Raw genomic sequence first — 23515 nt, 5'->3', positions numbered from 1 at the left:
TACTTCTTTATATTTCAGGCACTGAAATCACCGGACTGGCGCACCAGCTAGGCTACGAACGCGAGGTTATTAGAATATGGTTCTGTAACAAACGCCAGGCCCTCAAGAACACCGTTAGAATGATGTCCAAGGGCATGGTCTAAATTAAAAAAACAACCCCATGACAACTATAATGACAGCTCTCAAATCGGCGGCAAATTTGAATTTAGAATAAGTACTTTTAGAGATGGGATGCATCATTATATTGATGTCGATGTTTGGCTTCAAGATCTGCACGTAGATTCGTGATCTCGTCTCGATACTCACTTTATTGTTTGCATTAATAGTGTCTTACTTAGGAAGGTGTTTTGATGTTTCTTTTTATCAAATAATATTTTATAAATATTATTCTGGCCTTAACGCAAAATCTTTATGCGATTCCAGCCAACGTATGAAAAGGAAGTATCGATAAGCGTAATGTAATGTAAAATAAAATAAATTTCGACTGAAATATTCGTCTCGATGTAGTTTACAATGATAATGAATGGAATGTCATAGACTCATAAGATGTAGGTGTTTATTAGTACAAATAATAAATTGAAAATTTTTCAGCCTTGCTCGGCGGAGTAAGCAACTCACATATTTGTCTGTACTCAAAAATTTTGAAGTTCCAAATTCATTCCTTTGATGTAATCAGGTTCGAATTAGTAACACTACATGGCTTCGTTAATATAAATGGTAATTTTTTATAAATCCATTAAGCACTGTAACAGTATTATGCAATAACTCATGGTGGGACAAGCTGGTAATACGTAAGGCAATTTTTGAACGTTATGTGAGGCGGACTGTGGGTATTCCTAGCGATAGCCTTTTTTGTAAAAATATTGCATTTTGTAAATAAGTACAATTACATTTAACTCTCGGCGATAAATTTGTAATGTAGTTGATACATTAATTTATTGAAATACTCTGAGTTGTTTCGTTCTACTTAGCGAATGTTGCACTTTATAGTTTTAGAAATAATATTGATATTATGGAAGTAGATAATGTGTCGTCAGTCTTTAGTGGCCTACTGAGATTTTTTTAATCTTTGGTAGGTTTTTGTTAATAGATAGGTATAAAACGATATGTATAGATTAGATAGTAATTAATAATACTATCGTAAATTGTAAATATTGTTTCTTTAATTTTATTTCAATAAATTGTATTATTAGTTTAAATTAACTTTAATTTCGTAGCTTTTTGAATAAAATTGTAGATGCAAGTTGGATTTTTTGGCAACGTCGGAAATATCATTTATATTTAAAATATTGTTTCGATTTGATAATACAATTTCCAATAGAAAATACAACTAACAGATGGTCTTGAAAAACTAACTTAACAATAAATATTTAATGTGCATATTTTTGGGTAGATTAATATTAAACTATAAAAATTGCCTCGCATTTGGAACTGTAGATTTTGAAAGTATATACATATTATATAGAATTCCAAAAAGACAAATTTTGAGATTTAAGTAATTATTTTAGTGATCGGAGTGCCCGAAAAGTATGCACAAATAAATTTATCTAAGGTTTCCTAAATTTTCACTTACAAATTAGTTACACGCTCACTTGTTTGAAGGTACGTCTGTAACTCTCTTTAAAATTTAAAACTAACCAAATAATCTGGTAGCTAAATTAAAAAAAAAATAGTTGTTATCTCTTACTAATTCTCAAGTTTTTTGTTTAGGTGTTTTATTTATCTATTTATTTTAATACATTTATTTTTTGACGGTGTTACAAAGTGTTAAACTTCATTTTTACAATTCAGTTTTGCTCTAAAATATTATACTAAGTAGTGTTAATTGAGTCATCAGAGAGAGTTACACACTTACTACCAGTTCATTACGTGAAATTTCTGAATTATTATTACTGTTTGAACTGATCTTAGTAATAATTTGAGCATTTAAAGTTTGTATAAATTCTATCATGAATATTAAATTAATAAATTTTAGTATGGTGTGTAAATAATTTAGTTAGAATGTTTTCAATTTAAGACCTGCTGTTAACTGTATTACCAATAGTATTAAGGATGTAATGTAATGTATGTTAATGACCAATGAAAACCAACTTGTGATCATTAATATTTGTACTGTTACCTACTACTTAACAAGAGTCGTTAAAAAATAATATTATAAAAATTGAACATATTTTTCGGCTGTTGAAAAATTGTAAATACAATATTAAGGATAATAAAACTATTTGGATTAATATTTAGGAACAAAGTGAAAAAATATTATCAAAATTTATATTTTCAAAAATTATTACAAGTGCAAAAAAAGTGTATTTAAAAAAGGGATGTTTGGCCATACAAAAAAATTAATCATGGATTTTTTATCGACTACAGACAACACTACACACACAAGCAGTAAGGTACACAGTGACATAGATAGTCCGTGCGATGCGATATTGCGCGTAATCTGTACTTATATTTTGCCGAATCAGATTTTTCATACAAAACCTGTCACCCACAATAGTTGTAACTTTAATTTATTGGTTAAATCGTAAGTAGCTCCCTGTTACATACCTAATCATAGGCAATAAAATAGATATCTCTACCATTTCCTTTGTACAGAAGCTTCCATAAACAAAACTTTAACTTCCCGTTGATTATTTTTACTGCAGACAATCAATAGTTAATAACGAGCATTCTTGTGCTTTTGTAAATAACACATACCTACCTAATTATGAAAAATCTGATTCCCAACAAACACTAGTGTAATAGAATGAAGCATAGGATGCTAAGTACAAATGATATAATTTAACTATAAACTGCTAGTCCCGTTAAAGTGTAATTAATGTAAATTACAATGCATTATCGCGTTGCACTCTGGTTTTCATGATCCGTATGTAACTATATGAAATAGATTAAACTCTACTTACACATAACTTCAGCTGTAACACATATTCAAACCAAACTGTAACAGTATGTAATAGTATATTAATTTTTCTTCCTATAATGGTACCGAACGATTGATTATGGCTGCTGGTTTATGATTGGATGCAGAATAAAGGCAAATAACTGTTTGAATGATTGTTTTAATACTAAACCCTAACCCCAATACCTACCTACTTAATTTATTGTTCAGTAAAAAAAATCCCATCACTAGCATTCCACTGGAAAGTGGAACTATTGAGATTGACCGAAAACTATCGAAAGCATTACTGATAATATCGATATGGAATTTTTTGAATTGACTTTAAGAAGTTACACTAACATAAATTTTAAAAACCTTTACATAAAAAAATATAATCGATAACTCAACTTAAAATTTATCGATATGCTCTCTGCACTTTTGTTAGCTAGACTGCTTTGAATTTAAAAATAACGTAGCGCCATCTAGTAAGCTACACAGGTACTGTAATGATGCGTATCTGATAAAAATAAACGACAAATTAATATTCAGAAGAAAATAATATTTCTAACAAATTGTTGGAATTTTTTTGTAATGTAATAAGTATAAAGTAAATAAATTAAAATAACAATTAAAATGTTTTTCATAAATATGTAAATTCAAAATAAAACTACCGATGTAAAACGAAACGCGTAGGTTGTCAGTTTGACAGATCCGAGCTAACGTCACGCACGACCATAAAGCGCACGACACGATTAGGGATGTGACATTGTAGATAAAAAATCGATTTTTAATTAATCGGTTTTTTTTCTACGTTTGAAAAATTGATTAATAAATAATCGATTTTTCTTGAGAAAAAAATCGATTTTTCTTAAGAAAAAAAATCGATTTAATATACAGGGTGTTAGGTAAATGGGTATATGAGCCGACACTAGCCCATGTTGACATGGGCATATAAATGGTATGGTGAAGTCAGAAAATTGATATCTTCATTTTAATTATTTTATTTTCATACAAATCGGATTTAAGAAAATTTATTTTGTATGAAAATTAAAAAAGTTATAATGGTGATATCAAATTTCTGATTTCACCATACCATTTATATGGTCATGTTAACATGGGCTACTGTCGGCTCATATACCCATTTACCTAACACTCTGTATAAATAGAAAACATTGACGCCAACTACTTGCCGTTCTTTTAGTCGTAGACATTGTTAGAAACGGGACTTAAACACTAAAAACTTTTTGTCACGAAAACCTTTTTAATTGTTTGAAAAATGAAGTTTCAGTAACGAATAATGAATGACATAATATCAAACGAATGTCGGTAAAATAGTACAGTTCATCGTTTAACTCCATCTAGTGATTAAATTAATCAACTTAACTGTTTCAAAAGCACAGAAGGAATGCCATCATAAATGCACAGATGGCGTTAATGTAATATTATGGAGCTATGATAGTATTTTTTGGCAGTTCGCGTTCCGGACTCCGAGCCAGAAGACCAAACGTAATATCGGGGTGATTATAAAAAATCGATTAAAAAAAATCAATTATTAATCCCAACTAATATTATAAATGCGAAAGTAACTCTGTCTGTCTGTCTGTCTGTCTGTTACGCTTTCCCGCTTAAACCTCGCAACCGATTTCCATGAAATTTGGCAGGGACATAGTTTGAGTCCCGGGAATGGACATAGGATAGTTTTTATCCCGGTTTTTGAAACAGGGACGCGCGCGATAAAGTTTTTCTGTGACAGACAAAATTCCACGCGGGCGAAGCCGCGGGCAGAAAGCTAGTCGATTATAAATTTTAAAAAAATCACATTTTAAAATCAATTTCTACTTTATAATAATCGATTTTTAATCGATTATGTCCATAATCAATAATTTTTTACATCCCTAGACACGACACAATGAAAAAGCGTCCCAACGCACTTGGCTGTAACAAATTGATTTGGATTTTATCACCTTAAGTTACGGTTGCTTATTGAATACTTTTAGAGTGGTTGTGTCCAATCATGAACATCAAAAATTTTCAATATGGCGAAAAAAGGATCAGGCGTCCGTCAGAAGACGACAGACGTCATTGCGTTTTTGTAAAGTTATCGACAAATTAGTATTATAAAAATAGATTTTTAAACAACTGTAGTCTATTTTGAGATTATCAGGCCTTATTTAGACGCCGTCGTGTCTTACGTAATTACATGTGTGATAAAAACTTCTCGGGCTTCTGTAAATAAATCGTCGATAAATAAACATGGTGATCTATTGAATCCTAATGTGTTCAGGGCTAGAGCTCGTCTAGAATTACGTCACGATAGTGTAGTGTGCCGGTTGAGATGGCATAAGGTTAAGTAATTAAGTGGAAGGTCCCTGATGATTCACGATAATTGACGTAGGTACTTGAGGATTGTCGCGCGTGGTGTTGTGGTCTTGCCGTCGACCTAGACGGGGCGTTGACGTATCTGATAGGAATCCGGTAGTGATAAATCGTAGATGCGATGATCGAGAGTGTATCCCGCCGCGCGTTCAGTAGTACCAGCGGTACATACAACGTGCGAGCTTCGGAGCTGGCGCGAGAACGCAAGTTGAACATATTCAATGTCACTGTGCAGTTTTTGGATGACACCCAGCAGTCGTTTCAGATCGAGGTAAGTTTATTTTGCCTTCTGTGAATGCCTATAACCTGTTGGAACTTGTAAACATCTTCTTCATCATGAACCAAATCTCAAAACCTGATGAAACTTGATTCTACTGTGTGGTTACAAGATAGATATTTTTCTATAATTTATTGTCAAATGTTTATTAGTTCTAAATAATTCAAAAGAATCCCAAGGTGTTCTTCATGTGTGTCTGGTAATTATTTATTTACATAATGTTACCCCATAATAAATAATTCTATGACTTGTATTCTTGTAGCGGAATTTTGTTTCGGGGCTTCCCAGAATTGAATCATGTGATATTGTGTGGCCTATGAATGTGTCATTCTAGTAATATTGTAAATTCCGTTTATTCTCTGAAACTGTATCCAAAAAAAAGACAAATATTGCGCTGCTACTTTATTTTGAGTCTTCAGGTAAGTGCAGTCAGTGTCAAATAGTTTGTGACACCCAAAGTGACCAAAAAGTTGTGACAACACAACCTTATTCCAATAAATTGTAAGAAAGATGTGATTTTTTGGCTACTCTGGGTGTCATGAACTATTTGATACTGACTGTATATCTGGAGTCCTAAATATACAAGCAGTATATAGTTCCAAAATACTGGACTGTCCTGTCGATGACATTGACAGTGGGGCGCCACCTTCAATACCGGATCGCTGGTTCAGATTTTTGCCATGTTGGAAACCATATAGTTGAACGATGGTAGCGCCCCCCTGTCATTGAGTTTGGTGGGACAGTTCAGCGTGGGTCATCTATACAAGAGATATTAAGCGGTTTTATTAGGTACTGTATGTATACTCTAGGATGGCCTGAAGTCTCATTTTGGTTGTTGTACTTTTCAGAAAAAAGCAAAAGGAAGTGTTTTGCTTGAACAAGTATTTCAACACTTGGAATTGGTAGAGAAAGATTATTTTGGTCTCCAATTCACTGAAAACGGATCACCGCCAAATGCCACTAACACTGAAATAACGGTACGGTATAAATTTTAATTTTCTTGTTCAATAAATTACAACTATTTCATCTTTTATTATGAACTATACTTAGGCTGAATTGCACCACCTAACTTTAACGGTAACTATAACAATAACCGGTGCTTTTTGTATGGAGTTTGACAGTTTTTTGACGTTTGTCAAAGTTAAAGTAAGATGGTGCAACTCAGCATTAGAATTTGAACTAGGTTTGTATGAATACAAATGTTTTGAGATAAAAATCTCAAGAATGTATGATGTGCCCAAACTTAACTATTGCTAGGTGAAGTAATGTTCATATTACTGAAACTAAACTTGTAGGAGATTTTGGTCATTATATTTCTTAAGTTTTCAAATTCTATTATAGCAAACTGTACTTCAGTCATGGATGCTTGCTTGCTTTACTGATTTTAGGCCTCGCTGATTGGTATACTTGTTGAAATATTAAAACACCTACTTCAAAAAATCATTTATGTGTTACGCTTATTGATTTTAATGCAAAACTGCATACGTAAGCGTGACTAATAGGCAAAAGAATTAGTAACATCAGTAGAGTTTTTATTGCTCATAAAAATATGAGTCACATCTTTGTGGAATTAATTTTTAATTCACCTTTAAAGATAAAAAAGTGTCATCAATCTCAGCTTCACCGTCATTTAATGAATTCTTATCATATTACTGGTTCACAAACTGAGAACAAAGATAATATTGATTTAGCTAGATGCTACTGTTAATTAAATAAATCATTTAGCTCAAAACTGTGTTATTAGGCTATTGTCTATCAATTAGTATTGTGAATTATCTTCCGAGACCTTACTGCAGACCTGACTGATAAGCCTTTGTATTCATAAAATAAAACAAAGAGAGAATAATAAATTGTAAATAACAAATGATTCAAGTTTTGATAAACAGTTGTAATTATTTTTTCAATTTACGAACTTATTGTGCAAAAGTGTTACTCTGAGAGGTTTTTAATTAAAACTCAAGGTGTATTTACACTGAATATTCAATTCACTGAGGAAAAGTTACGTTATTATCATATTAAATATTCTATTTTATTTTCAGCGCTGGCTAGACAGTGGCAAGTCAGTTAAGAAGCAAGTAGGTGCCAACGCACAGTTCTGGTTGGCAGTGCGTTTCTACCCACCAGAGCCGTCTCGTTTGGCCGAAGAGTTCACAAGATACCTGCTGTGCTTGCAACTCAGAAAGTTGCTGCTCGATGGAAGAATGACAGCGCCAAAGAACACAGCACTATTGTTGGCCTCATTTACGGTTCAAGGTAATTTATTAAAGATTAAAATAAGTTTTTATACTTTATGGTTAGAATACCCATAATCATAATCAGTGGACTATTGTTTAAATCTTATTTATTTCATTCATCATTATTGATTAAAGGAAGTTTCCATTCTTGAGTCCAGTTAAAAATAGGTTTACGTACCATATTGCCTGAAAATTTGTCATACAAGATAACAGGAGACAGAACAGAATACATGATAAGCATAATAATAATATTTTGCTATGCATCTGGCTATTTTTTTTTTTTATTTTTTTTTTTTTTATTTTTTTTTTTATGCATAACAAGGCAGGTATTTGTATTCATTAAATTATACTCTGATAGTCAGTTAATAACCAATTGAATACCGTAGTTTAAAATTAACCACTACCTACCCTAATTTGGAACATAAATATTCTCGTTTCCTTTTACAATAATTGTATTATTAGCAGATCTGACTGTAACAGGAAACTTACCCTTATCGCACATACGGTACAATGACGTCACTTATGCAATTTTTGTTAAAATTTAACCGAGTATGAGGAATTTTTTTAATAGTAATTTGTAAGATGTTTGGTTTTACTTTTAAATGAAATTCAAAGTTTTAGTTAATTTATTATCATTTTATTTCTTTAGTCGAAGAGAACTGTACCAGCCATAGGATGTTGAATTTTCAAATGCTTCCCCAGAAAAATTAAACCATTTGCATAAATGACATTGTTATACCGTATGCGTTAAGCTATTTCAAATTTACGCGTAATTTAGACAGTCAAGATGTATAGATTTGATGGGCTTATTTTATTGCTCATTTTTAAAAACACCGTAAAATGTTTTTTAGTCTTATCTTATCAACATGCATTGTTCCTTATCAATGCACTGTATCATATAAATTACAACTTTATTGTACACCACACAAGAAAAAAAAAAGAATAAAATATACATAAGATACGGCACATTTTACCCGGTCTTATAACTAACTAGCGGCCGCCCGCGACTTTGTACGCGTGGATCCCGTTTTATCCCTTTGTGGAGTTTCGTAAAATCCTTTCTTAGCGGATGCCTACATCGTAACATTTACCTGCATGCCACATTTCAGCCCGATCAGTCCAGTGGTTTGGGCTGTACGTTGATAGATCACTATGTCAGTCAGTCACCTTTGAGTTATACAATTTAGATTTATCCATTTTCAGCCGAACTAGGCGACTACAACGTATCAGAGCACCCACCAAACTACCTTTCCGAGCTATGCTTGCTACTAAAGCAGACCGGGGAAGACGAGCGAAGGATCCGTGAGCTTCACAAACTACACAAAGGACAGGCCCCCGCTGATGCTGAAGCTAACTTCCTGGAGCATGCTAAGAGGCTGGACTGTTACGGCGTGGAGTCCCACCCGGCTAAGGTAAGATAAAGTATAGGAACAAACAAAAAAGTAGAACGACTAAAAGAAAAATATGAGAGGAGGAATCATGACTTATACAAATCGCACAAGGATTCCGTTGCAAAGAGGCTAGACTGTTATGGCATGGAGTCCCACTCGGCTAAGGTAAGACAGAGATAGACAGACAAAAATTTAGGGCAAGATGAGTGTTGCACAAACTACACAAAGGACAGGCCCCCGCTGATGCTGAAGCTAACTTCCTGGAGCACGCTAAGAGGCTGGACTGTTACGGCGTGGAGTCCCACCCGGCTAAGGTAAGACAGAGATAGGAAGGCTAAATGAAAGGGAAGATCCACAAGCTAGAGACACTGCAGAAGTTCCCGGATTTTCTTCCAAACGAAGACTTGTTTTATATGACCCTGACACCCATTGATTGATTAGAATTCATAATATATAATGTTCTACCCTACATATTTGGGAAATTGACACAAGCTGACACAAATGTTATAATAGAATTGACTAAGAAAAAATTTCTATCCATCTTTTAGCTTTGCGTCTTAGTGGGATAACACAAGATCGAATTTCACAGTCTACCAGGATTATTTATTTATATAATTAATAACAATAAAGTATAGGATAAATAAATAATAATACTCGTTAATTACTTGCTGATAAATAAATATTTATAAATATTCTAGGTAAAGCTAATTAAGATAATAACAATCAAGTTAATAATTGTTATGTTATCTATTTTTTTAGGATTACAACGGCAAGGACATTTTCATTGGCGTGACGTCAATCGGCATAGTGGTCTTCCAGAACAACATACGAGTGAACACATTCTCTTGGAGCAAAATCGTCAAGATTTCTTTCAAGAAGAAACAGTTCTTTATACAGCTGAAACGAGAACCTGTAAGTAACAGTATTTATTACGTCACCATTTTAACTAGAAAAAAAAACTATACGTACTAAGCTGTTGTAAGTAGAAAATACTAGGTCTTGTAAGAAAAGCCTTTTTGTTGAAGATTTAGAAAATTCGTGACGTCATGTGACACGTCAAAGCAACACGCAGCGTCCTCATACTCGATAATGTCATTAGTGTAGGCGAGTGTCGAATGACGTGTAGTTTGAGCTAATTGCATACGTTTAAACGGTGCTTACATCTTTATTTCGAGAATCATTGTATGTACAATTAAATGCTGTTGAAAGTGTTGAAACATTGTTAAACAAATAAAATAAATGATTCCAATGTTTGTTTGTTTTTACAAATCAACTCAATATTTACTCATGAAATAATTATTTATTTTTGAAACATCAATTTTTCTTCTGCGATACCTAGAAGTCAATAATTAAGGTACAAAGATATTAATTTAAAAATTTATCTTTTTTACAGTCTGAATCTTACGACACAGTGCTAGGCTTCAATATGCGTTCAGGACGCGCTGCAAAGGCCCTCTGGCGGTGCAGCGTCGAACGACACGGCTTCTTCCGCCTCAGTGCTCCTAGAAGGCGGCCCCTACTAGGCGCCCTAGGAGCCCTAGCGGGAATTACCGCGCCTACTGTTCCTAGGACTGAGACGCAGGCGTTAGAAGACGCTAGGCGGTCGCGGTCTACGAATAGGAGTTTTGTAAGGTGAGTGTCCTTAGTATTATCTGACTCTTATGTCTACTAGGAGCTTAGGAGGCGGCCCCTACTAGGCGCCCTAGGAGCCCTAGCGGGAATTACCGCGCCTACTGTTCCTAGGACTGAGACGCAGGCGTTAGAAGACGCTAGGCGGTCGCGGTCTACGAATAGGAGTTTTGTAAGGTGAGTGTCCTTAGTATTATCTGACTCTTATGTCTACTAGGAGCTTAGGAGGCGGCCCCTACTAGGCGCCCTAGGAGCCCTAGCGGGAATTACCGCGCCTACTGTTCCTAGGACTGAGACGCAAGCGTTAGAAGACGCTAGACGGTCGCGGTCTACGAATAGGAGTTTTGTAAGGTGAGTGTCTTTAGCATTATCTGACTCTTACGTCTACTAGGAGCCTAGGAGGCGGCCCCTACTAGGCGCCCTAGGAGCCCTAGCGGGAATTACCGCGCCTACTGTTCCTAGGACTGAGACGCAAGCGTTGGAAGACGCTAGGCGGTCGCGGTCTACGAATAGGAGTTTTGTCAGGTGAGTGTCTTTAGCATTATCTGACTCTTACGTCTACTAGGAGCTTAGGAGGTGGCCCCTACTAGGCGCCCTAGGAGCCCTAGCGGGAATTACCGCGCCTACGGTTCCTAGGACTGAGACGCAGGCGTTGGAAGACGCTAGGCGGTCGCGGTCTACGAATAGGAGTTTTGTAAGGTTAGTGTTTTAGCGTTGTCTTAAGTCTTACAATAGTGCTAGGCTTCAATATGCGTGTCAAAACCCTTTGGCAGTGTAGCGTGGAACGACACGGCTTCTTCCGACTCAGTGCGCCTAGGAGGCGGCCCCTACTAGGTGCCCTAGGAGCCCTAGCGGGAATTACCGCGCCTACTGTTCCTAGGACTGAGACGCAGGCGTTGGAGGACGCTAGAAGGTCGCGGTCTACGAATAGGAGTTTTGTTAGGTGAGTGTTTTAGCATTTTATGAGTCTTACAATAGTGCTAGATTTCAATAAGCGTGTTAAGGCCTTTGGCAGTGCAGCGTGGAACGACACGGCTTCTTCCGACTCAGTGCGCCTAGGAGGCGGCCCCTACTAGGCGCCCTAGGAGCCCTAGCGGGAATTACCGCGCCTACTGTTCCTAGGACTGAGACGCAGGCGTTGGAAGACGCTAGGCGGTCGCGGTCTACGAATAGGAGCTTTGTAAGGTGAGTGTTTTAGCATTGAATGAGTCTTACAATAGTGCTAGACTTCAATAAGCGTGTTAAGGCCTTCTGGCGGTGCAGCGTGGAGCGACACGGCTTCTTCCGCCTTAGTGCGCCTAGGAGGCGGCCCCTACTAGGCGCCCTAGGAGCCCTAGCGGGAATTACTGCGCCTACGGTTCCTAGGACTGAGACGCAAGCGTTGGAAGATGCTAGACGGTCGCGGTCTACGAATAAGAGCTTTGTAAGGTGAGTGTTTTTAGCTTTGTCTGAGTTTTACAACAGTGCTAGACTTCAATAAGCGTGCTAAAGACTTCTGGCGGTGCAGCGTTGAACGACACGGCTTCTTCCGCCTTAGTGCGCCTAGGAGGCGGCCCCTACTAGGCGCCCTAGGAGCCCTAGCGGGAATTACCGCGCCTACTGTTCCTAGGACTGAGACGCAAGCGTTGGAAGACGCTAGGCGGTCGCGGTCTACGAATAGGAGTTTTGTAAGGTTAGTGTTTTAGCGTTGTCTTGAGTCTTACAACAGTGCTAGACTTCAATAAGCGTGCTAAGGCCTTCTGGCGGTGCAGCGTGGAGCGACACGGCTTCTTCCGCCTTAGTGCGCCTAGGAGGCGGCCCTTACTAGGCGCCCTAGGAGCCCTAGCAGGAATTACCGCGCCTACTGTTCCTAGGACTGAGACGCAAGCGTTGGAAGACGCTAGGCGGTCGCGGTCTACGAATAGGAGTTTTGTAAGGTGAGTGTTTTAGCATTGTATGAGTCTTACAACAGTGCTAGGTTAGGTTCAATATACGGCCAAAACTCTGGCGGTGCAGCGTGGAGCGACACGGCTTCTTTCGTCTTAGTGCGCCTAGAAGGCGGCCCCTACTAGGCGCCCTAGGAGCGCTAGCGGGAATTACCGCGCCTACTGTTCCTAGGACTGAGACGCAAGCGCTGGAAGACGCTAGACGGTCGCGGTCTACGAATAGGAGTTTTGTAAGGTGAGTGTTTTAGCATTGTATGAGTCTTACAATAGTGCTAGACTTCAATAAGCGTGCCAAGACCCTCTGGTGGTGCAGCGTAGAGCCACATGGCTTCTTCCGCCTTAGTGCGCCTAGAAGGCGACCCCTACTAGGCGCCCTAGGAGCCCTAGCGGGAATTACCGCGCCTACGGTTCCTAGGACTGAGACGCAGGCGTTAGAGGACGCTAGGCGGTCGCGGTCTACGAATAGGAGCTTTGTAAGGTGAGTGTTTTTAGCTTTGTCTGAGTTTTACAACAGTGCTAGACTTCAATAAGCGTGTTAAGGCCTTCTGGCGGTGCAGCGTGGAGCGACACGGCTTCTTCCGCCTTAGTGCGCCTAGGAGGCGGCCCCTGCTAGGCGCCCTAGGAGCCCTAGCGGGAATTACCGCGCCTACTGTTCCTAGGACTGAGACGCAAGCGTTGGAGGATGCTAGACGGTCGCGGTCTACGAATAGGAGTTTTGTAAGGTGAGTGTTTTAGCATTGTATGAGTTTTAAAATAGTGCTAGACTTCAATAAGCGTGTTAAGGCCTTCTGGTGGTGCAGCGTGGAGCGACATAGCTTCTTCGGCCTTAGTGCGCCTAGGAAGCGGCCCCTACTAGGCGCCTTAGGAGTGCTAGCGGGAATTACCGCGCCTACTGTTCCTAGGACTGAGACGCAGGCGTTAGAAGACGCTAGGCGGTCGCGGTCTACGAATAGGAGTTTTGTAAGGTGAGTGTTTTTAGCTTTGTCTGAGTTTTACAATAGTGCTAGACTTCAATAAGCGTGCTAAGGGCCTCTGGTGGTGCAGCGTCGAACGACACGGCTTCTTCCGCCTTAGTGCGCCTAGGAGGCGGCCCCTACTAGGCGCCCTAGGAGCCCTAGCGGGAATTACCGCGCCTACTGTTCGTAGGACTGAGACGCAAGCGTTAGAAGACGCTAGGCGGTCGCGGTCTACGAATAGGAGCTTTGTAAGGTGAGTGTTTTAGCATTGTATGAGTCTTACAATAATGCTAGACTTTAATAAGCGTGTTAAGGCCTTCTGGCGGTGCAGCGTGGAGCGATACGGGATCTTCCGCCTTAGTGCGCATAGGAGGCGGCCCCTACTAGGCGCCCTAGGAGCCCTAGCGGGAATTACCGCGCCTACGGTTCCTAGGACTGAGACGCAGGCGTTAGAGGACGCTAGAAGGTCGCGGTCTACGAATAGGAGCTTTGTAAGGTTAGTGTTTTAGCTTTGTCTTAAGTCTTACAATAGTGCTAGACTTCAATAAGCGTGCTAAGGCCTTCTGGCGGTGCAGCGTGGGGCCACATGGCTTCTTCCGCCTTAGTGCGCCTAGGAGGCGCAAGCGTTGGAAGACGCTAGGCGGTCGCGGTCTACGAATAGGAGTTTTGTAAGGTGAGTGTCTTTAGCATTATCTGACTCTTACGTCTACTAGGAGCTTAGGAGGTGGCCCCTACTAGGCGCCCTAGGAGCCCTAGCGGGAATTACCGCGCCTACGGTTCCTAGGACTGAGACGCAAGCGTTGGAAGATGCTAGACGGTCGCGGTCTACGAATAGGAGTTTTGTAAGGTTAGTGTTTTAGCATTGTATGAGTTTTAAAATAGTGCTAGACTTCAATAAGCGTGCGGTGCAGCGTGGAATGACATGGCATTTGGCATGTTCCATACTGTACCTTTGGCATTGACATTACGTCAATGTCACTATGACAGCAGCTCCTTGGCTATTAGCACTCCTGCACACGACGCCGCCGCCGCGCCTTTGCACTGTTTATACCCGCTGTGAAGCCCGCTGCCGCGCCGCCGCCGCGCCGTCAAAGCCGGACCGGTGAAATTATGCTTTGACGGCGCGACGGCGGGCTTTACGCGGCGCGTATGAACAGTGTAGGAGTGCGGCGTCGTGTGCAGGAGCGCTAACGATGCTGTTATTTCAACGTTTTAGATTTTTCACAATTAACATACCGAATGTTTTTTATATGCGCAGACGCAGTAGTTCCCGTACTCGCGAGCGCTCAGCGGGCGCGGCGTCGCCCGGGCAGCCCACACCAGGAGCCCGCGGCGCTCGCGTCACAGCACATTCCGAGCCGCCGCCGCGCGCCGCCTGGCTCGCGCAGCCGCCGCCGCCCGACCCGGAGTGAGTGCCTAGTGTACCGGTTCCCAAACTTATTTTGTCTACTGCCACAGAATAATAATAAGTACTACGTACAGAAGTTTTACTTCGCGAAGGTATTTAAAAAAATGTATGCTCAATGTCATTAACAATATGGTGTAATTTAGCCTGTCTCAAGAGTCAAGCACCATTTTGTTGACAAACGTCAGTGATCGGCACTGCGCCGAAGCTATAGGGCTGACTTCGGTAAAATGATGTGACGTGAGGTGCCAAACTGCGGAAAACGGCGGAGGAAATACATGATTTAGCATGAATTATTATGAATAATATTAACTACTTATTTACCTCTCAGTGTCTTGGGGCAACTTAAAATAGTACACTCTGTGTTTTTATTATTATTTAGGCAGTTAAATACTGCACCGTATTTAGTACACTATTTTCTTTATTTTCTTCCATCATACACAAGAATACGCGTGCGTGAGTCAATGTTCGCTCGTATGTGAGGCCTTGTCGAATAGTATCCTGTAGGTGGGTCATCGTGCGTGTTTTGTTTTCGATGTTAACTCGCGGAGATGAACAGGCCTGCTACTGCCCACTTTAAGAATCAATTCTTTTTAGCGCCCCCATTTGTAGTCGAGTGTCGAGTGCTCAGTCGGTGTCTAAGAGGCCTCGTAGTAAATGACGCCTCCCAAGCCTCTACACAACGTCCTGATTTTTTTTCTGGGTCTCTTACCGCCCCCCTTTAAGCCTGCAGCGCCCACAAGGGGCGTTATCGCCCACTTTGGGAAAGACTGGCCTAGTGTATACAGCCGGGTGACGGAGACTACACGCCGCCCCTTGTTACTGCACCGCGCACTCGGAGCCGCCGCCCGACCCGGAGTGAGTGCCTAGTGTATACAGCCGGGGGACGGAGACTACACGCCGCCCCTTGTTACTGAGCCGCCGCCGCCCGACCCGGAGTGAGTGCCTAGTGTATACAGCCGGGGGACGGAGACTACACGCCGCCCCTTGTTACTGCACCGCGCACTCGGAGCCGCCGCCCGACCCGGAGTGAGTGCCTAGTGTATACAGCCGGGGGACGGAGACTACACGCCGCCCCTTGTTACTGAGCCGCCGCCGCCCGACCCGGAGTGAGTGCCTAGTGTATACAGCCGGGGGACGGAGACTACACGCCGCCCCTTGTTACTGAGCCGCCGCCGCCCGACCCGGAGTGAGTGCCTAGTGTATACAGCCGGGGGACGGAGACTACACGCCGCCCCTTGTTACTGCACCGCGCACTCGGAGCCGCCGCCCGACCCGGAGTGAGTGCCTAGTGTATACAGCCGGGGGACGGAGACTACACGCCGCCCCTTGTTACTGAGCCGCCGCCGCCCGACCCGGAGTGAGTGCCTAGTGTATACAGCCGGGGGACGGAGACTACACGCCGCCCCTTGTTACTGAGCCGCCGCCGCCCGACCCGGAGTGAGTGCCTAGTGTATACAGCCGGGGGACGGAGACTACACGCCGTCCCTTGTTACTGAGCCGCCGCCGCCCGACCCGGAGTGAGTGCCTAGTGTATACAGCCGGGGGACGGAGACTACACGCCGTCCCTTGTTACTGAGCCGCCGCCGCCCGACCCGGAGTGAGTGCCTAGTGTATACAGCCGGGGGACGGAGACTACACGCCGTCCCTTGTTACTGAGCCGCCGCCGCCCGACCCGGAGTGAGTGCCTAGTGTATACAGCCGGGGGACGGAGACTACACGCCGCCCCTTGTTACTGAGCCGCCGCCGCCCGACCCGGAGTGAGTGCCTAGTGTATACAGCCGGGGGACGGAGACTACACGCCGTCCCTTGTTACTGAGCCGCCGCCGCCCGACCCGGAGTGAGTGCCTAGTGTATACAGCCGGGGGACGGAGACTACACGCCGCCCCTTGTTACTGAGCCGCCGCCGCCCGACCCGGAGTGAGTGCCTAGTGTATACAGCCGGGGGACGGAGACTACACGCCGCCCCTTGTTACTGAGCCGCCGCCGCCCGACCCGGAGTGAGTGCCTAGTGTATACAGCCGGGGGACGGAGACTACACGCCGCCCCTTGTTACTGCACCCGCAAACGCTTGGACTGCTGAGACATGCGTCATAGCTCTGCTAGGTAGACTAGACTCAGCCCCTCCAGTCACAAAGCCGCCAGTGCGCAAGCGCATCCGGTCGTGTAGTGAATAGCCTTGGTCAGTCAGTTAGACCTGGAGTGAGTAGAGTTCTACTCTTCATTCCTTCTTGTAGACCATTGGTTCCCTAATTTATTTGAGACGTGCCATACAAAAATTCCGCGCCCCTCTCCTCCAGTCAACATTATTTATTGGTCATATCGAGCAGTCTGGAATGCATTCTCTGAGCGGTCGAAATTTTTATACTTAAGTACACAGATGGCTCGCGCCCCCCTATGTATGCAAGCGCAGCCTGACGTTTAGTGAGTAGCCTTCTTAAGGCCTCTATAGATGCCTTAGCACTGTTCCCTGGTTTGGACTGAACACCAACGCATTAAGGCCTATGTAGTCAGCATTACCTTCAATGATAATTGAATACTACTTACCTGATGAGGTAGGTAATAGTCTACCTACATAACTACGCAAACGTCGATCCTCTGTTTATAGCTTTACCCAAAATGAGTCGCGTCGTAGGCCTTTCTGATGCTGTCGTACATACTCCGAACACAAACTACTCAGTGAAAACATTTACGTTAATATTACAATACATAATGTTAATATTCTGGTAGACGGAAGATAATGTTTAAATATAATTGTCCGTAGGCAAAGCGAATCGTTTCTGAATTTATTAACCGTACATTAATTCATACTCAATATGTAAAGCGTTTTCTATAACTATATTTAAACCTATTTAAATTATCATTCATTATTCAAGGATACTTACTGTACTACTACTACATAATGTATTCTCTGACGTAAATAAGTGCGCGTGTTTTGATGTTTGACAAAAAGTAGATATGAATGTAAAATGGCGAATAATAGATACATTATTTAGTTATTCTTGCTACTAAGATAGTCAATGCTATTCAAACAAAGTTGACAGTCGTGTTTATCAGTGTTTTCCACCAATTCTATACTTTTGTTACTGTTTTCTTTGATTATTTTAAGGCCGGGTAGCAGAGAAAATGGCGAAAATGAGGTTTTCATTTTTCATTTTTGAGGTACTAAACAGTAAAATTAAAGGCTAAGATTTTTATTGGGCATAGTTGAGGATATTTTCTAGGGCTATTAACGGATGGAAACACGATTTGATGAAGTTGACTCGATAGAATAAATTCCCAAAGTTACCTCTATTCGTTTTCTATTTATGGTTTTATTTTTAAAATAAGCGATTTGAGATTCTAAATCTTTTACTAAACTAAAGTTCAGAAATAACTCGAGGGCTTTTAACGGATGAAATTTTTATATTGCGTCTTATTTAGTTACTATGTTAAAAAATGTGGAAAAAATCGTCCATGACGGCTTGGACAATCTCAATCAGTCGCGCGGTGGCGCTTACGGAGGACGGACGCGTGTCAGTTTTTTGGTCGTGACAGTTCGCGATTTGTCAATATTTTTGACAATGATGACTTTGATGAGTCACAGTATAATAATATCAGTGTTACTGGAGAAAGCTTAAATTTTTGAGAATTTAAAATTATCAATTTTGTCTACCTATTGAAATTTAAATCGTTCGCATCCTTTTAAACGAAGAATCTCCCTTCTGACCCACCGCACTACCAAACCACACTACCAGTAGTGTCGTGGGGAATATTTTTTCCCTTCTACACTACCAAGCCAGTAGTGTCGTGGGTAATTTTTAAGGGCCATACATCTTCATTCCCATCGACACTACTACCATAACTAAATGTAAAATTTGTAAAATTTTGGATTGTTTTGTAATAAATTATGTTTATATGCAACACTAACCTCTGTGCAATTTTGCAGTTTGACGGAATTTACTGAAAATAAAATATTACCTAAAAGGGCTTATGTACATGTTACGGTAAATGTACAAGTAAAGCGCTTTCAAATGATACTAAACACGGCATATTTATCTTAACTTTATTTTTTTACTCTGTATGGTTTGTCCGCTAGAGGGCGCCACATTAGATTTTGTGAAACCCCATATAGCCTATAACCAGCGGACAATTAAGACGCTTCTAATGATATGTCATGTGTCGAATTCTGATAAGTAGTTTAGAAGTTACGAGGGAATAGATGAACATATATACATACATACATAGCCTGTCAAAATCATAACCCTCCTTTTGCTTTGCCGCAGTCGGGTAAAAATAATTAATTTAATTTTTGTTTTTCTTTCACGCAAAGTTATATAGGTATAATGTATTACAAAACAATCCAAAATTTTACAAATTTTACATTTAATTATGGTAGTAGTGTCGATGGGAATAAAGATGTATGTTACCCACGACACTACTGGCTTGGTAGTGCAGAAGGGAAAAAATATTCCCCACGACACTACTGGTAGTGTGGTTTGGTAGTGCGGTGGGTCAGAAGGGAAGAATCTACTCATGATACATAGTACATTCCTCAAATATGAGACAAAACCAATGAGTTAAAATTACATTTTAATAGTACCTACATACAATCGTCTTACACTCTTTAGAAGAGCACACTGACACAAATAAATAATAAAAAATACTGTCTAAGGTCTGTAGCTAAAGGTCTAAGCTGTAAGATAGAAGAATCTTCTAGCCAAAAAGATGGCAGATGCAGCATATGTCAACGGATTTAAAACTGGAGTTCATATGGCTGCTTTGGATTCGGTGGAAAGGCGTGCCAGAAGACTTATCGACAGCCCTACCCTTGTTGAAGCGGCGCTCCAGGAACTTGACCATCGCCGTAAGGTAGCATCCCTATCGGTTTTCTACAGGCTACACTTCGGAGAATGTGCGAAAGAATTACACGAATTAATTCCACCAGCCCCCTTCCATCATCGGGGAACCAGACGCAGGTTAGCGTACCATCCCTATATTGATGACATTCCACCAGCTCGCACTAAGCGTTTCGATGACTCTTTTATAATGCGAACAGCTAGGGACTGGAATTCGTTGCCTGCTGCTGTCTTTCCCGAAAACTATAATCCGGGCCTCTTCAAGGCGAGAGTGAATAAGCACTTACAGGGCAGATATGTACCATCCTAGACTGCATCCCACTTAACATCAGGTGCGATTGTGGTCAAATACCTGCCTGGTTATGCATAAAAAAAAATTTAAAAAAAAATATGCTTGTAGACTTGAGTCTCTAGAGCGTCCCTTCCTCCACCATGCGTAAGAATTTTCACAAAAATACTGTCTAAGGTCTGTAGCTAAAGGTCTAAGCTGCAAGATAGAAGAATCTTCTAGCCAAAAAGATGGCAGTTGCAGCAGATGTCAACGGATTTAAAACTGGAGTTCATGTGACTCCTTGTAGACTTGAGTGTCTAGAGCGTCCCTTTCTACACCATGCGTAAGAATTTTCACAAAAATACTGTCTAAGGTCTGTAGCTAAAGGTCTACGCTGCAAGATGGAAGAATCTTCTAACCAAAAAGATGGCAGATGCAGCAGATGTCAACGAATTTAAAACTGGAGTTGATGTGACTCCTTGTAAACTTGAGTGTCTAGAGCGTCCCTTCCTCCACCATGCGTAAGAATTTTCACAAAAATACTGTCTAAGGTCTGTAGCTAAAGGTCTAAGCCGTAAGATAGAAGAATCTTATAGCCAAAAACATGGCAGATGCAGCAGATGTCAACGGATTTAAAACTTGGAGTTCATGTGACTCCTTCTAGACTTGAGTCTCTAGAGTCTAGAGCGTCCCTTCCTCCACCATGCGTAAAAGTTTTCCAAAAATACTGTCTGAGGTCTGTAAGAAAAGTCTAAACTGCAAGATAGAAGAATCTTTTAGCCAAAAACATGGCAGATGCAGCATATATTAACGGATTTAAGACTGGACTGGCACCACTTTGCAATGTCATCCTCTCATTGTTATCTGTAATGTAAATTATTTTTAAAATGTATTTAAAAAATAAAATGTTCGTTTTATTATTTCAATAATCTGACCTCTCAACTCAACTAGACTACACAAACACCTTTGTTCGCAACTGTACTGACGAAACCTCGATATTATACTGTTCATTTAAGATGGCAAGCTTTTTGCTGCGGTAATGCACTCCAGGTGTGATGCTTATTGTTCATAGTGATTTTCGATACAGAGCCCCGTACATACGTTATACATAAATTATGGAAAGAAAACACCCAGACCAATACAAACAAATATGTATGCAATTTTAGTATATTTTTATTTATTAATAAACAAAAAGACTGAACAAAATTGATGCGTGTACTGATTAATGTAATTAACCACATGCAAAGCTTTGTGAATTGCAACAACTACACTCAGCGGCACGGAATTTGGCCCAAGCCTAAACACCCAGATATGAGGCCAAATAGGTGTTGTATACCTAAGTTTCGTGTGACATGTTAACAGAACATTTGTTTTTGTTAATTCAAGAGGCTAGATTAATAAAAATATGCGTCTGTTTAACTTTTTTGACTCTAGAAACGCATTTCGTTGTTGGAGCGTAAAGAGTACAGGTAAGTTTAAATTCGATATTAAATGTTGTAAGGGTTTGGCGTTTTATTTTTTGTTTTTAAATTAATCTTAGGGTTATTCTCGTTTCCATAATTTGAGAATAATGTCCATTACTTCAGCTCAAGTTGCTCAAATAGTGCTGCTTAGAAGTCAAGGGCGTATGCAGCGGGAGATGGCTGAAACTTTCAATTTATGGCGTACAAACTTAAGATACACGTTTAAAAGGCATGGCCATACCGCCTTTTACACAAGAAGACCAAGAAGTGGGGAATTAAGGTGTAAATCAGCGCGCGATGACCCGATTATCGTGCTTGCAATATCAAGAAATCGGGTTCTCACTACGTTTGAGATACGCCAGCGTTTACAAACAACAAGCCTAGTGAATGTCAGTGAGTACACAATAAGAAGAAGGATGGAGGATCATAACCTGCATACTCGAAGACCTGCTCGAGGACCAGAACTTCTCCGATACCTTCGCGAAGTGCGACTTACGTTGTCTAGAGAACATGCAAATTGTACGTTAGACTAATGGAGTAAACTCTTTATGAAAACTGTCTGTTTGCGTAGAAACTCTTCTCCGCACCTTCTCTATACACATTCACGGCCGTCTGGAGCTCTTAAGGTGACTCTGCAATCATCGATCCATAGAACTTTACTCCATTAGCCTTGCGCCCAATTTGCATGTTCTCTAGAAAACGTAAGTCGCACTTCGCGGAGGTATCTGAGAAGTTCTGGTCCTCGAGCTGGTCTTCGAGTATGCAGGTTATGATCCTCCATCCTTCTTCTTATTGTGTGCTCACTAACATTCACTGGGCTTGCTGTTTGTAAACGCTGGCGTATCTCAAATGTAGTGAGAACCCGATTTCTTGATATTGCAAGCACGATTATCGGGTCATCGCGAGCTGATTTACTCCTTAATTCCCCACTTCTTGGTCTTCTTGTGTAAAAGGCGATCAGGTCATGCCTTTTTAACGTGTATCTTAAGTTTGTATGCTATAAATTGAAAGTTTCAGACATCTCCCGCTGCATACACCCTTGACTTCTAAGCAACACTATTTGAGCAACTTGAGCTGAAGACGTAATTGAGCTGAACATTATTCTCAAATTATGGAAACGAGAATAACCCTAAGATTAATTTAAAACAAAAAACAAAACCCCAAACCCTTACAACATTTAATATCGAATTTAAACTTACCCGTACTCTTTACGCTCCAACAACGAAATGCGTTTCTAGAGTCAATAAAGTTAAACAGACGCATTTTTTTATTAATCTAGCCTCTTAAATTAACAAAAACAAATGTTCTGTTAACATGTCACACGAAACTTAGGTATACGACACCTATTTGGCCTCATATCTGGTTGTTTAGGCTTGGGCCAAATTCCGTGCCGCTGAGTGTATAATTTATTATCCAAGCTCTAAATAATCGCTACTACGAGTAACTGATCATAAAATGTTTTTCCAATCGCTCAAGCTCCCGAGGATCTACCGATAGGTCGGGTGACGTAATCTTGAAATTCTTTTAGCCGGCGCGGAACTTCCGGAAGGTCGGGTGACGCCACGCCTCTTTGAACCATGTTTACTTTGGCAGTTATATTCTATAATATTTATTCGATTCTAAAATATATTCCCAAAAATTTTGAAAGTTGTTTTAATTTGTATCACTTGGATATGATTTGTATTAGAAAGTGCTGTGAGTGTGACGCTTGAACGGAAGGAAGTCAACCTAACCTAACCAACTGCGTATTTCTAAACTGCGTATTTCTATACTGTGTAGCCGCGAGAGCTCTTTGGCGCGCTGTCTTCGGCGAAGTATTGCGCGCGCAGATTTTGACAGCGCGAAATACCTACTTTAGCAGAAATACCAAGC

The 23515-nt window shown here is 40.8% G+C and overlaps 2 protein-coding genes across 2 annotated transcripts in view; both read left to right on the top strand.

The window, feature by feature from the left end:
- Positions 1 to 3051, top strand: part of LOC135075715 (POU domain, class 6, transcription factor 2) — a 54035-nt gene extending 50984 nt beyond the window's left edge. Inside the window, exon 11 of the mRNA XM_063970170.1 lies at positions 19 to 3051. Within this exon, the coding sequence (XP_063826240.1) occupies positions 19 to 143 (125 nt within the window). The 3' untranslated portion in view covers positions 144 to 3051. The remainder of the gene's footprint in view (positions 1 to 18) is intronic.
- Positions 3052 to 4944: 1893 nt separating this feature from the next.
- The window catches only part of LOC135075411 (uncharacterized), a 29506-nt gene continuing 10935 nt past the window's right edge, over positions 4945 to 23515 (top strand). The window contains exons 1-22 of the mRNA XM_063969855.1: positions 4945 to 5525; positions 6380 to 6508; positions 7571 to 7784; positions 8969 to 9177; positions 9916 to 10068; positions 10550 to 10783; positions 10829 to 10957; positions 11003 to 11136; positions 11248 to 11310; positions 11666 to 11728; positions 11806 to 11970; positions 12049 to 12213; positions 12293 to 12457; positions 12537 to 12701; positions 12781 to 12945; positions 13024 to 13188; positions 13268 to 13432; positions 13511 to 13675; positions 13755 to 13919; positions 13998 to 14157; positions 14380 to 14513; positions 14925 to 15074. Of these exons, the coding sequence (XP_063825925.1) occupies positions 5376 to 5525; positions 6380 to 6508; positions 7571 to 7784; positions 8969 to 9177; positions 9916 to 10068; positions 10550 to 10783; positions 10829 to 10957; positions 11003 to 11136; positions 11248 to 11310; positions 11666 to 11728; positions 11806 to 11970; positions 12049 to 12213; positions 12293 to 12457; positions 12537 to 12701; positions 12781 to 12945; positions 13024 to 13188; positions 13268 to 13432; positions 13511 to 13675; positions 13755 to 13919; positions 13998 to 14157; positions 14380 to 14513; positions 14925 to 15074 (3407 nt within the window). The 5' untranslated portion in view covers positions 4945 to 5375. The remainder of the gene's footprint in view (positions 5526 to 6379; positions 6509 to 7570; positions 7785 to 8968; positions 9178 to 9915; positions 10069 to 10549; positions 10784 to 10828; positions 10958 to 11002; positions 11137 to 11247; positions 11311 to 11665; positions 11729 to 11805; positions 11971 to 12048; positions 12214 to 12292; positions 12458 to 12536; positions 12702 to 12780; positions 12946 to 13023; positions 13189 to 13267; positions 13433 to 13510; positions 13676 to 13754; positions 13920 to 13997; positions 14158 to 14379; positions 14514 to 14924; positions 15075 to 23515) is intronic.

The sequence above is a fragment of the Ostrinia nubilalis genome, chromosome 10 (assembly GCF_963855985.1).
Source record: "Ostrinia nubilalis chromosome 10, ilOstNubi1.1, whole genome shotgun sequence".
Classification (NCBI taxonomy): domain Eukaryota; kingdom Metazoa; phylum Arthropoda; class Insecta; order Lepidoptera; family Crambidae; genus Ostrinia; species Ostrinia nubilalis.
This window is presented reverse-complemented; position numbering and strand designations above follow the sequence as displayed.